This window comes from Aquila chrysaetos, chromosome 22, assembly GCF_900496995.4.
Source record: "Aquila chrysaetos chrysaetos chromosome 22, bAquChr1.4, whole genome shotgun sequence".
Classification (NCBI taxonomy): domain Eukaryota; kingdom Metazoa; phylum Chordata; class Aves; order Accipitriformes; family Accipitridae; genus Aquila; species Aquila chrysaetos.
Genome location: NC_044025.1, coordinates 4,400,243 through 4,414,582, shown reverse-complemented (window position 1 = coordinate 4,414,582; position 14,340 = coordinate 4,400,243). Strand labels below are relative to the sequence as shown.

At 36.2% G+C, this 14,340-nt stretch overlaps 1 protein-coding gene across 1 annotated transcript in view; it reads left to right on the top strand.

The window, feature by feature from the left end:
- Positions 1-14,340, top strand: part of DOCK2 (dedicator of cytokinesis 2) — a 213,200-nt gene that overhangs the window by 159,212 nt on the left and 39,648 nt on the right. Inside the window, exons 31-33 of the mRNA XM_029998203.1 lie at positions 665-765; positions 859-917; positions 4,796-4,944. Of these exons, the coding sequence (XP_029854063.1) occupies positions 665-765; positions 859-917; positions 4,796-4,944 (309 nt within the window). The remainder of the gene's footprint in view (positions 1-664; positions 766-858; positions 918-4,795; positions 4,945-14,340) is intronic.

The following is a 14,340-nucleotide window of genomic DNA, read 5'->3' as shown; positions in this document are numbered from 1 at the left end:
GTGAAGGTTCTTTTTTCCCTTTCCATCTCTAGCATGTGAGAGCAGTACTTCATTTTGATTGTCTGGAGAACAAGTAATTTGCTTTCAGAAATGAAGGGTTGTGCACTGGAAATATAAGGGGTTTTCTTCTAGTTCAAGTACATGACTCAGTACTATTAGTAGTTAGGGATGTATTTTGTCCTCATTTCATGTAGAGAGCTCTTAACAAAATATGTTGAAATTTCACACAAATCATTGTTGAATTAGAATCCAAAGAGAAGACAGTAGATGCCTTTTGAAGTAGTTTTCAGATACAGTGTAATTATATTGGATGCCTATAGCTCCAAGTTGTTAAGATTCACTGGCATGTAATGTATTTCACTAGTCTTGCTATGGTTCATGGTTTAATGTTGTTAGCTAATGAATCTCATATGAATCTTTTTTTAGCAGTATTTAGTCAGCTGCTGTGTTACTAAGAACAAATGTGTAGTGGTGGTTATTAAAATTCATCTTTCTTGCTTTTCTGCTAATTGCATAATACCAATGATGTACATCTTTGCATAATATAAAAATCTCATATTGCTTGCATCATTTGGTTTCATAAATTATTCAGCATTATGCATAGTTTAATATTACTCCTGCTTTTCTCAAAACATTTTATAATTTCTTTATATTCAATTTACAGCTGTGGAACAACTATTTTCATTTGGCTGTGGCTTTTATTACCCAAGATTCACTACAGCTAGAAAACTTTTCCCATGCAAAATACAACAAAATCCAGAACAAGTAAGCAAAAATGTATACTTTAGCTTATGTCTTTAATTTTGTAGTAAAATGATGATAAAGATAATGATAAAAATACTTTTTTTTTTTTTCTAGATACGGAGATATGAGGCGTTTAATTGGCTTTGCTATCCGTGATATGTGGTACAAACTTGGTGAGTAGGCAAATGAACTTAATTGCAACTAAATCCATAGCATATTGCTTGTTTCATTGAAAAATATCTCACATGAAGTGCTTTTGTAAATATTTCTGTTATTTGAACTTAAAATATGTTTTCACTCCCGTGATTAAGCTTGGAACTGACATGAGATACTGTTCGACTACTGCCTAATTTTTATTTCTAAGAGAACTCACAACCTTCTCTCAGATTTCAAAGATGGCTGAAATGAGAAGATTTCAGAAATCTTACTTTGCTGAAATTGAGAACCAGAAAAATTTTCCCTGAGAAGATTACCGCTCGGTCTGAATCTACAGTTCCAGAAATTAGTAGGCTCAGAGTTGGAATCTGTTTGGGTTAAAATTCCAAAATGTTTTTACATTTATTGTACAGCCATGTTCTGCTACTGCTTCTTTGAGAGTTCATCATAAAGGGAACAACAGTGTATTGTTCTATGAAAATATGTATTATAGGGGTTTTTTGAAATATACAATGAAGACAATTATGATGATACCTACGATTATACTTTGAAATGCAAGCTGAATGTCAAATTTCAGACAGTTACTCATGAAAAGACTAGATTTTATCAGTTTAGTGACAGAGAGAAGACAGAAGAAAAGGCTTTACAACCATTCTGTCTGTTTGAGATCTCTTGACCACAAGCCAGTTCTGGTCTTTCATTCCTATGTGCCACTTCAGTGGAGTGCTGATCATAAGCTAATAGCATTTTTCCCTTTTTCCTGAGGTCCTTATGGTTCTGACTTGGCTAAAATGCAGTCATTTCATCCAGGAAAACTTGTGTAATCTCAATGTTTCAGAAGTTTATATTTTAAGAATAGTGTGGAATCTCCTCAGTGCCTGCAATAAAAGAGCATTTTTTCCAGTAGTATCGGTATTTTTTGCATGTTATTAAAACTTTAGCCATAATTAGGTTATTGAGTACAAAACTATTCAGAAATTTATAACAGAATGGAATGTCCAGTGGGATAGTGTCAGTGTTATCACAGAAGGACAGCTCTTCAGCTTTGAGCTTGGAATAAGCATACAGTTTATTCCGAACAGAATTCAACATACAGAATTAATGTGAATAGTGCATTGTATGCTCTACTCTTTCATATAATCTACTGTTTTATTCATAAATACTATTTAGTGCAGCACACTTCCCTGTCTCCCTGATATACCATATATACTGTAAAGAAACATTATCTCAAAATGCGGACGTTTTCTTCCCTCAGTAGGGTGTCAATGCCTGCTGTAGAAGCAAAAGTAATTCCATGTTTCTCCTTTTAGTGTGCTCACATTCTGTTACTTACCTTTCCTCTCACCCCTGAGCTGGTCAAGGAAGTTTTGCAGTGTATTTGAACCTCTGACACAGCAATGTTGCAAGGTAAAATAAGCTGTGGAGAGGCTGTAATATCACCGAATATTATTAAACAAGGAAGCCAACTATGATTTTCAAAATGCACTGAAATGGATTGTTTCTTATTAACTGAACTTATGTAGAATATTTGTTTCATCTTGGAAATTTTTGACAAAGTTCTTCTTTTAGGACGTGAAATTTCTTTATGATCTCTATTAAACTTTCTAGTTTCCTAGGTGTACCAGCGTATCAGTGCTTGCCTGGAGATTTTAAAAGTTTTCATCACCTTGTACATACTCCTGGTGATATATAGCCCTTTCAATCTTTCTTTTCTTAATGTTTTTCTTTTAGTATTTTTTAGTAGAAAAAAAATTTTTAATGCATCAGTATACTCTGATGTATCAAAAAGATGTAGTCAAGATTTTAAAGGATTTGATACTTTTGCTCATTAATTGGTGAACTCTCAAACCTGCTTTCAGCATAGTCATTAATTTTCTAGTTTAACACCATTGTCATCCTTTAACATTGATAGGTGTAAATTGGAAATTAATCCTTTTCAAATGAACTCTTGATTCTAGAACCATTGATATCTGTTTCTTAAAATAAACTTTCAGGTTTTCATTTTACTACACAGTACAACAAATCTTGCAGAAGCTCTTTTCCACTTGTGTGTATTTGAGATTTGCTGTTTACATTCTACTCAGGCTGAATCTGAGAGTCCATATTAAAACCAGCAAACACAATGGCTTTATAAAAATTTAAGGGCCTTTAACAGTTTTGCCTAGTGTAATGTTGAAGACTAAAGGATTGTTTTCTAATATCCAAATGCATTATTATTTTATTTAAGTAATATTGTCTTACATACCCAATGGAAAAAGTGAGGCATATAGCTTGAGAAATGTTTCAAACTAATATCCAATAATTCTCACTTAATAATAAATGCCCCTTCCATTTATTTTCTATAATTTTCAGGCTCCTTCTGTAGCTTTAACAAGAAAGAATCTGCATTCTGAAAAGCAGCAGGGCATCTTAAGTATAAACCACATTTGAGGGATACATATACAGCAAGATTGAAACGGGTGAATGTATGTCAAAGAATCTCATACTGTGAACTCTAGGGTGCCTTTCAAATTACAAATTGAATTGCCTTGTTCTCTTGGGCAGATTATCTTCCTTTGTCCATTTCAGTCATTCAGTCATTCTGAGGTTTGAGGAGATGTCACTCTTGATTCCTGAAATGGAAATAACAGTTGCTGATGGCAGGATAGTCTTCAACAAGCCTTTTAAATTTGTTTTTAATTTTTTTGAACTTTATTTATGCATTTATTTGAAGTTGTGCGCTGAGGTCTTTTGGGTTTTAGTGTAAGATTAGGTCTCTTGGTCAGGCAATAGGTATTGCTATCATTTAGCTAAAAGTTTCTCTCTCTTTTCTACTCATGTAAGATGGTTGCTTGGGAGAGTGAAGATTTTTAGAGGTGAATGGATAGCTATGTAATACATGAATTTCTGTGGTTTTCAAAAGTTACAGACCTGTAAGGTCTAATGAATATAGGTATTGGAAGTTATTCAGTTGCTGTAAGATTCATTTCAATCTTACTGACATTATTGATTTAACTAGGATTAATAATGATTTTAATCAACATGAGTGGAAGAAAAAATAATATTGCATAAAACTGTGGAAGTCATAGTTCAATTATGCCTAGAGTTACATTAGTATGGCACCCATGTGAGAGGCAAATCAGAATCAGATTACTTTTTAGTTATGGAACAAGTCTAGTCATATTTGTTTATGAGAATATTTTATCTCCTTACAAGCTTTAGGCGGTATGGACATTCTTATGCAGGTCATCGGATTTTGATGGTGGTCTGCTCCACATACCACATTTTTCTTCCTCAAGAAACAAGCAACATTTGAAGAACATCTTGGGCCTGGCTGAGTTTTTTGTAGATTTGGATGTTCATTGGCAGCTGATGTAGCGGTTGTGCTACGGGATAATTTTGTGTCGTTTTAGGATTTGCGTAGATAGTGTTTCTATTACTGCTTGCAATGTTTGATGCATTGGTTGGTTTGTTTTATTGGTTGCAATGTTTGATGCTATTCAAAAAGGAAAGCAAGTAATTTTTTTCACCTTCATAAGCTAGAAAGGTTACACAGTGCGACATTACCACGTGGTGTGCTCCTGCTCCTGGGGGATTCTTGGGTTTATTACTCCAAGCATTTAAAAAGAGATGTCAAAAGCTGAAAAACTGAAATGTTCACTGAAAATGTCAACTCAGCTGGCATACATGCTTATTTCTGGCACTGAATTCTGGCATCTTAGAATGAGACTATATCCATTAACATGCTTTCAGCTTTTGAGAAGGAATAGAGATGAGTGACTAAGTTGTAAGACTTTGCCAACATAGATAGTTTGAAACACTGCTTTATATGATTGCATGTCCTAAATGTTCCCGTAACAAAAAAAACCCTTATTTTCCTCTCCTCTCAAATACCCAATTTGCATTTCTGTTTCAGGCCAGAATAAAATTTGCTTTATTCCGGGGATGGTTGGACCCATCTTGGAAATGACTCTTATTCCAGAAGTTGAACTACGAAAAGCCACAATCCCAATATTCTTTGACATGATGCTGTGTGAATATCAAAGGACAGGAGAATTCAGAAAGGTAATTAAAAATACTCTGAAAATTCATTAAAATGTCATGTGGTCAGTTTATTCCTGGTAAAAATTTGTTGTGTGGGCTTTTCTGCTTACAGAAAGTAAAATCCAAAATATTAAGAATAAAAGGAAGAGCTCTTATGCAAGTGAGTGAGGGTCTCCAGAGTGATTTAGTTGGACTTAAGTAAAACTTTAGTCACAATAGCAGCAATAAGGTGCTGGAATAGGAGCCCAGAGAGGTTGCAGAATCTTTATCAAAATTTTCAGAATTTTACTGAAAAAGGTTCTGAGCAGCAAGACATGACATTGAAGTCAGCCCTTGGTTAAGTAGGAGGTAGAATTAAATGACCTCTATGGGTCCTTTCTAATCTAAATTTTTCATTATATCCCTTCCCTGGGGCACAGATATTGATAAGCCAGAACTTCCAATTTTTAATACAGAATATCTGACAGAAGTAGCAGTGAATACTTAATTATATATTATCAGATTTCTCAGGAAACTCTAATTTTTCTTAATATTTGTTGTGAGAAAAATAACCACTGTGAAGAACTGACATTCCTAAAATGTTTTGTACATTACTTTTGCAAAGGAAAAGGATTTTTAAATCACAAGTTTTAAATATTTTTGATTGATGGAATAGAAATAGGGATGGTGGGATAGGACATTTGGGAATGTAATCTAAATCTCCTGTCCACCTGGGCAGTGAGTAGCTGTCAGTTTCTTTCCTGCCTGACTTTTCCATTCTATGCAAGCACTTTGGGCATGGACTCACCTTATTCTCTGTTTGCACACTGCCTTTCACAGTAAATTTTAAATGGGAGATTCGGGCTTTGTAGTTACACAAATAATTAATTCAGAACAATCTGTGTAATGGTAAGTGGCAAACAAAAAGTCATAATTTTAGACATTCAAAGGAAAGTAAATATAAATATCTCATTCATATACCCAGCTATGTTTAATACTTTAAATCATGTGGGGCATTTCTGTGTCAACTAGGTGTGGAACAAACAAGCAGATGGAACTTCCATTTTGGTCTGTATTTCACAGTGCAAAGCTTTTGGTTCAAGGCCAAGATTAAAAACCACTTTGCTTCTGTGCATCTGTTCCCTCCATGTCCTAATAGTCCTATATTTGCCTTCTTAAAAATGTTTTCCTGCTCTTTTCTTATACTTCATCTCTTGGGAGAGATGCCTAGATCTGTACAGATCAAAAATCCTGAAAACTCATCAGTCATACTGACCGATTAACAAGAACAACAGCTTAGGAGCCTGGAAGATGCCAGACACTTAGGTGACCCTTAAATCACTTCTTACTCTAATATAAATAAGTTTCAGGTGATATTTTTTCAGTGCTGAGGAGCAAGGATGTTCATTTTATTGCAGGTTAAAAAGAAGAGGTAATTTTTATCAGATGGCACTAAAACTATTTCATAATTGATCAGATGAGTCCCATTGGATTCTAATGTTCTGCTTAAGAAATTACGATCATTCACTGGTCAAGAATTGTGGTTTTTATTCTCTCCTTTCCTATGGATGAGGTAATTAAGATAAATCTCTTAAACTTGCATCTGTAAGTTTGGCAATTCTGTTGAGTTTTTAAAAATATATATTTTAAGGAAAGGCACGTTAAGTTTTATTACTTAAAATTGTTACCATCTTAATTAGAAAGGGCAAAGAATTAATAGGAATGGAAAATTATTTGATACACAAACACGTAAACTCTAGGTTTTGCTAGTGGACAATTTTCATTTACAAATTGGAATTTAGTATTATATAGGATATTTGCTTAAAGCTTTAGTATAAAACATTGAGAATGAAAACATGGTATTTCAGGACTGCCTTAGGCACTCAGGAGCCTAGACTGGCATTCAGTTAAAACATAATTTTGCTGAACTTTAAAAATAAATAATTTCTTTCCAATGTAATCTTCTCTAATGGGAGAGGGGAAGAAAGCACAGAGACATCTTTACTAGTTGAGTCTGTACCGGCACTGGAACTAGAGATTGTCTGGTCCCTCCCACATGATTTAATAAACTTTGCCAAAAAGATTGATTTTTCTTAACTCGATGTGGTACTGTGCTGACACATCTGTGCGGCAGTGCTCCATTCTGGGTGGACACACATGTTGTGTTGGTGCCAGCTAAAAAGGCTCTGTAATTTATTTATAAAATAAATTTTATTTTATTTAGCTATTTCTAGGAAATCAACTAATCCCAGAGAAAACAAAATTCCCCCTCTGGTTTTCTCAAGAATGACATACTATACATATATATTTAATGGAGCGGAATATGTATGTGGATGTATGGCATACTAAGACATTTTCTTCACGATCCTTCTTTTACTTTGCACATGTGACTTCCATTCACCCAGAAGAAAATTTATAGGCTTGTAATTTTAACTCTTATTGAAGGTGTAGGGAGGAAGCCATTAATGTCTATTAATTTTAGCCATCAAGGCTCTGTCTATCATTAGCTCAGAGAGCTAAGAATCTTGGAAAGGCAATTTATCCAACTTAAATTCAGCATCTGTGGATAGAATTAGTCCTGCAAATATATCCCCTTCTCCTTCAAATATAAAGGGAAGCTAGTTGCCTATGTGTTGGTGTATTGGGTTTGCATGGCAAGGTTTTGGTAGCTGGAGGGCTACAGGGGTGGCTTCTGTGAGAAGCTGCTAGAAGCTTCTAGAAGTTTCCCCTATGTCCAACAGAGCCAATACCAGCTGGCTCCAAGATGGACCTGCCGCTGGCCAAGGCTGAGCCCATCAGCGACAGTGGTAGCACCTCTGGGATAAGATATTTAAGAAGGGGAAAAAAAACTTGCTCAGTTGCAGTCAGAAGAGAGAAGTGAGAACACATAAGAGAAACAGCCCTGCAGACCCCCAGGTCAGTGCAGAAGGAGGGGAGGAGATCCTCCAGGTGCCGGAGCAGAGATCCCCCTGCAGCCCATGGGGAAGACCATGGTGAGGCAGGCTGTCCCCCTGCAGCCCAGGGAGGTCCACGGTGGAGCAGGGGGATGCGCGAAGGAGGCTGTGACCCCGTGGGAGGCCAACGCTGGAGCAGGCTCCTGGCAGGACCTGTGGATCTGTGGAGAGAGGAGCCCACAGAGCAGGTTTTCTGGCAAGACTTGTGACCCCATGGGGGACCCACACTGGAGCAGTGTGCTCCTGAAGAACTGCAGCCCGTGGAAGGGACCCACGCTGGAGCAGTTCGTGAAGAACTGCAGCCCGTGGGAAGGACTAACGCTGGAGAATTTCATGGAGGACTGTCTCCCATGGGAGGGACCCCAGGCAGGAGCAGGGGAAGAGTGTGAGGAGTCCTGCCCCTGAGGAGGAAGAAGCGGCAGAGACAACGTGTGATGAACTGACCGTAACCCCATTCCCCATCCCCCTGCGCTGCTGGGGGGGGTAGGTAGAGAATCTGGGAGTGAAGCTGTGCCCAGGAAGAAGGGAGGGGTGGGGGGAAGGTGTTTTAAGATTCAGTTTTATTTCTCATTACCCTGCTCTGGTTTGATTGGCAATAAATTACAGTAGTTTCCCCAAGTCAAGTCTGTTTTGCCTGTGATGGTAATTGGTAAGTGATCTCTCCCTGCCCTTATCTCGACCCACGAGCCTTTCATTATATTTTCTCTCCCTTGCCCAGCTGAGGAGAGCAGTGATAGAGCAGCTTTGGTGGGCACCTGGCATCCAGCCAGGGTCAACCCACCACAGTTGGACATGGGATATTAAAAGAATCCCATCCTCCAAATGTTGATAACCCATCTTTCCTTGAAAGATCAGGTTGTTTACTTTATGAAGGCTTCCCAAAGAAAGACACATTGTCAAGCAACCTAGTACTATTTGTTCTAACTGATAATCTGAGGCCAAAAGCTAGAAAAGAATTAAAAAAATAACAAAACCAAACCAAACTTAAAAAAAATTAAAAAAATAAAAGATCATTGGAGTAAATGTGGATTCAAGCTATGTTAAGGATTTAACTTAGCTTAGGAAAGATTATTTTATCTGTGTTTATATTTTTGTTCAAAGAAGTCATTCTGTTTGTGTGTGGTATTTTCAATTTAGTGTCTCTCATTGGTTCTACCAATTGCTGAAGCCATCTGGGGAAGTTTTCTATATTTGCTTTCCTTCATGACTGTTGGACTGAGTCAGAAAATAGTGCTGACTGATGGTGTATTCTTGGGCTTACATAGCTATTGGTAGGGTTAGAGGATAGGTGTTTATTCTTAGTGAACCTATTGGACTCTTGTATCTTTCGGAGCTAACAGCTTTAAAAGGTTACTAAATGAGTGAATATAGGTGTTCTCAGCAAGCTCCTCTGATGCGCGTGATTTATAATTGCTGTAAATACCCATATTTCTTACTCTCAGTTCTTGAAATTTTATTATGCATAAGATTTCAGAAGCATGTGAGATCATCCCATTAGCAGAAACCAAGTTTGTATGGCTTGGTGCTTCAGACAGATCCATGAGAAAAAATGGAGATGTTCTGTGGTTTGGTATTGAAGTGTGTTCGGAATCATGAAGATTTCTTGGATCTATTAGGTAGATAAGCAGGTAGTTTTAAAGCCAAATTGGTGCCAATGACAGTTAGGCGCACTGTTTAAGTTAGAGAAAAAATACCCTTTCCAGGGCTTAATTTTGGCACAGACACATTAAAACTTTATTCTAATTTCTGCCAGCTTTTTTATTTATTTTGGTTCAAGCAACTGACTTTTTTTTGCAGCTTGTTGAGAAACTGCAGGAAGGATGCTTAGGAAGAGGGTTTTTTTGTTCAGATCCAGCATCTGTGAAATTATTGCCTCTTAGAGAAGTAATCAATTCTCTACCTGCTGAATAAGTACTAGGAAGGATTTAAGAGGTGGATGCTTTTTAACTGGTGCTTGACTTGCACTATATTCACAGATTTCTGTCTTTACTGCAGTAAGTCTACAGACTTCAGCCTTAGAAAATGACTGGATTGGATGTTTTTGCTTAATATTGCCTTGTCCTGAAACTGCCGTGTACCTATGTTACCCATGTTGCTAATACACATATATACACTGATACATATACTACTTAATCATAGAATTTAATTCTGAGCCCTTTATACTTCTTTTGCAGCCTGGATCAGTCAAAGTAATTTTTTTTTCTGTTTATCTATATTTCAATGACAGCTCTTTATTCTCTAGTATTGGTATAATATTTATTGTTCCACTGGCAATCTTTAATTTGTATTCTAATTTCAGAGAAACACCTAATATTAGAGTAGCAAGTCTGCAAGTAACAGGACAAAGAATTGTTCTGGATTAGAGTATTGGTACTCCTAACAAACCAAAATTCTTTGTGGCCTCTAAAGAAAAAATAGGGTTCCCTTTTATTTGACACTCCTATTAAAAAAAAAATAAAATCAAGAAACAGTACTAATGTAGTAGTCCTTTCCTTCTACTCAAATCAGAAAATGGGATTGCTGTTTCTGCTGAACAACTTAGTTTTCTCTGAGAGCATTATGGGACATAGTTCTTAAATAGAGACTCTGAGATCTGAAGTCATTAAGTATTTTGAGAAGCGGTGTAGAGCCTATTCGGCACACCACAGAGATGAAAAGTTTACTGCCAACTTCTGTTGAAATACTGGATGACTACATGCTGCTCAGTTCTGCTGGAGTTAGTCCTATACTGCTATTAATGTTTCTCATATGCATACTATACAGGTTTGCAAATTCACATTCAGCAATGACCTTTTATATGTAGGCATCTCACTGATAATAAATAGCAATATATTTTCTCAATTTTACCCTTCATCCAGGCAGCAAAATATTTTAACCATTCTATGTCCATTTAAAACAGTGCTATTCATGTTTTCATAAACATTACTTTCCTTCTCAGTCATCTTAAAATATGTTATATCTGGTGCTGACCTGGAGAAGTCCCTGTCTATGCCATTGTATAGTGGGTACACAACTTGTATCCAAGTTCTTGTGTATCACATCAACCCCCTGTGAAGTGTTTTAAGTATTTCTGTTTGAAGCATTTATGTCTGCTGCTGCATTATAATAATACAGACAATTTTGGTTTCAGACATTTACAGCTGTGGTTTTGTTGTTTTGACTTGGTCTGAGAAATATGAAGTGGTTGAAATTACTCCTTTCTCCCCGCCCCTTCTAAAGAAAAGAGGAGTGTATCAGTATTGCCTAATTTTCTGCACCTAGTTTTTTGGTTTTTGTGTGATGAGTAGAAGTTAGGCCACTCAAGACAATGTTTCAAACCTCCTCGAAAGAAGCAATGGCCCACTTTAGTCTTCTGTCTAAAGAGCAGTGTGCAACATCAGGATGACCCAGTAGATCTGGGGTTGGATGCATGGCTTCCTGCTGTCTTTGATGAATACTGTTGAGTAATCCTGCTAGTTCTTCCGTCTCAGTATGGAATTGTACTTGTTGCTGTGTGAAGGTGAAACCTGAGAAATTCTACAGTGAATGGGTAGTGAGCAGGCAACATCTGTGATTTATCTTAAAACTTTAAATTTGAATAGAATGTAGATTTTTTTTTTTTTTTTTTTTTTTTTTTTTTTTTTTTTTTTTAGGTTGCTCTCAGGGATAGATCTAAGGATGTTTAAACAGAGAATTTTACATATTATGTAGTTTATAAATCTGTTTCAACATAATTGCACTTTTTTTATTTTGGGGGCAAAATCTTTTGATTGGCTTATATTCTGGACTAGCTTTGGCATTTGCTGGTCCTGTTTAGCTGAAGCTCAGGACAAAAGTGATGGCTATCAAATAATGTGGAGGAAAATGGGGAATGCTTGCCCTTTGTTCTTGAAAAATGCTGAGTAATTTTCTGGGTGGAGGGTTTTAATCATGACCTACTTGAAGAAAGTACATGTAGTAACATGTTTTCAGTTAGAATATCATGTTTTCTGTAACTGAAGGAATTGTCCCTTCCAAAACATTAATCTGAAGATATGCATGACCTGCTTGGTGTTCTAAGGGAACTATTTTCTTATACATAGCCTTGGGCTTGGCTTCTTCAGCTCAGGGCTGACCTTTGTGATGAAGATATATTTAAGTAAGGAAAAATTCCTTGCATTGCAGTTATCTGATAGTACTGTATATAAAATACTATAGTAATTTTTTTCTACCATGAAAGGCTTCCAGTTCTCTGATGGGATGATCTGGATCCCAGTCTGCCAAAGCTCTCACTTACACAGAAACACTCCAGGGAGAAAACAGAATTATGCATATACTGAAAATTGCGTGAAATTTTGCATGAAAGAAAAATGTGAAAACTTGCTGTGTTAGTACAGTAGTGAATTCTGTCATTTTTACAGTGCTTTTAATAATCATATTGATGTAAAGCAACAGAGCTTTATTTCAGTGTAGATCTCCTATTTTTCTAATGCTTTCTCTGTGCCTCTTGATGTGTTAATGGCTTGTCTAGAACCTTGTGGTAGATCTTTCCCACCTCTTCTTGAAAATACTATGCCAAGGTTTGTTTTATCTGAAGCTAGATCTTACTAGGACACAAATTTTTCTTTAGCACCTGGAAAAGCCTCTTTTAGACATGCTTCCTGCTTTTCTCAAAATGTTTTCTTATTTGCACTCTTCTGCATGCTTCTCTCACTAGCGTGTGTGCTTACTCTCAGAGCACCAGCAATCTTTCATTTTTAGTATGTCTCTAGGTGACTCATAGGGCAATAGAACAGACAACGTGAACAAGCCATCTTTCGTTTCTGCTACCTCACCACACTGTATGTAACAATGTGAAACATTCAGTATATATGAATATATATTTTTATATATATGGATATAAATTTTGCCACATCTGAGTAATTTATTCATATGATACTGAAAGATTTTAGTAGATATCTTGGGGTGAGGGGATTGAGACGTGTTGTGACTGCATAAAGAGGACATTGACAATCACATTAGAATAGTTTAAAAAAGTGTTGGCATTAAAAACTTCTAATTCTCTAACTATGCAGATTCTTTACAAATCCATATCAAGTTGTTTTCTCACATGGTGATATCTGAACATGATACAATTAGATGATTGAGAAGAATGATTATAGCTGCACTAAGACTTTGAGATTCATGTATCACACTTCCTTTCAGAGGGCATACCCAAATGAAATGGAAGGTCAGTGAAAGGGCTGGCATTTCAGCATTTCTAAAAGCCCAGATTATGAATCAAGCTGATGAATCTTGGAATGCTTTTATACATTCTAGGGTTTTCATATAACAAGCCAAAAAGAGATGTTAAAGATTGAAGAATCAAAGAAAATTACCAGGCAAGAGGCTTAGAAGCAATGAAGGCATTCACTAAAGGCGAAGCACAAAACAAGGGCAAACTGACTTAGGCAACCAGAGAATATAAAAAGTATTCCCACTGTAGTTAGAGCTAGAGACTGGTTAGTAAAAGAATGGCTCTGCCTTGAAGGGGATTTCCATTGGTGTTGTACTATATTTGTGCTGACTTTCCAGCCTGCAGGTGCAAAAAGATACCTGCTGCTTCACAACGTAATATTTGAAGCTTGGGAAAAATTATGCTAATTGGCTGGCTGCTTTTTAGTGATTTTTTTAACATCTTAAAACCAGCAGCATTTTAATATTAGTATTTATTTCTGCTAAGCTTATTGAATCAAATTATTTTCTGTCATGCAGTGTTTTTATATTACATTAATTTTAATTAGTTTTCTGTTTTCCAAGATTGATAAATCAGGTTATTTTAAAACACCTTATTTTTTGAACACTTTGTTGTTGTTGTTGTTTCAGATCATGTCTGAAGGACAACAATAGGCTAGTACACCCAGTAATTTGGTTCAAAATGCCTGGGTCTACAGTGGACAATATTAATTGGGGTATATTTTCCTTGGAACCCTCTCCCAGTAAATTTCCAACTGACTGAAGTTACTTTTTTTTCCCCTTATTTTCCACTGCTAAAATTTCATTTTATATTGAAGAAGAAAACCCACAAAAAAACCAACTCATCTTTTGTATTTCTGTTACAAGTATGATACATAAACATCAACTATTTGAGGACATTTTTTGAACATACAAATCTTAATGTTTAAGGCGCTTGGAAAGGGGCTGGGGGAGAACCCAAACAAACCGTATGCATGTATTATAGTTTCCACGGTTTTAATTTCCCAGACCTCAATGCAGTTTGTATAATATATGGTAAAAGCATTGCAAACTAATTACAAAGTCTGATCTAAAGATGTTAAATTGCATTAACCCTTTCCAAATGATAAAGCAGTCTTCTGTGTATAACGTATTGTAAAGGCTTTGAAACGACAAATTACAATTGTATATTTATACTGCAGTAACAAAATAACATTTAAAGAGGCTTTATGTAATTAAGGTATGATCCTGCAAAGTGCTGCATTAAAATATAATTCAACATGTACTTCCATTTCTTGAAGAGGTAATGATA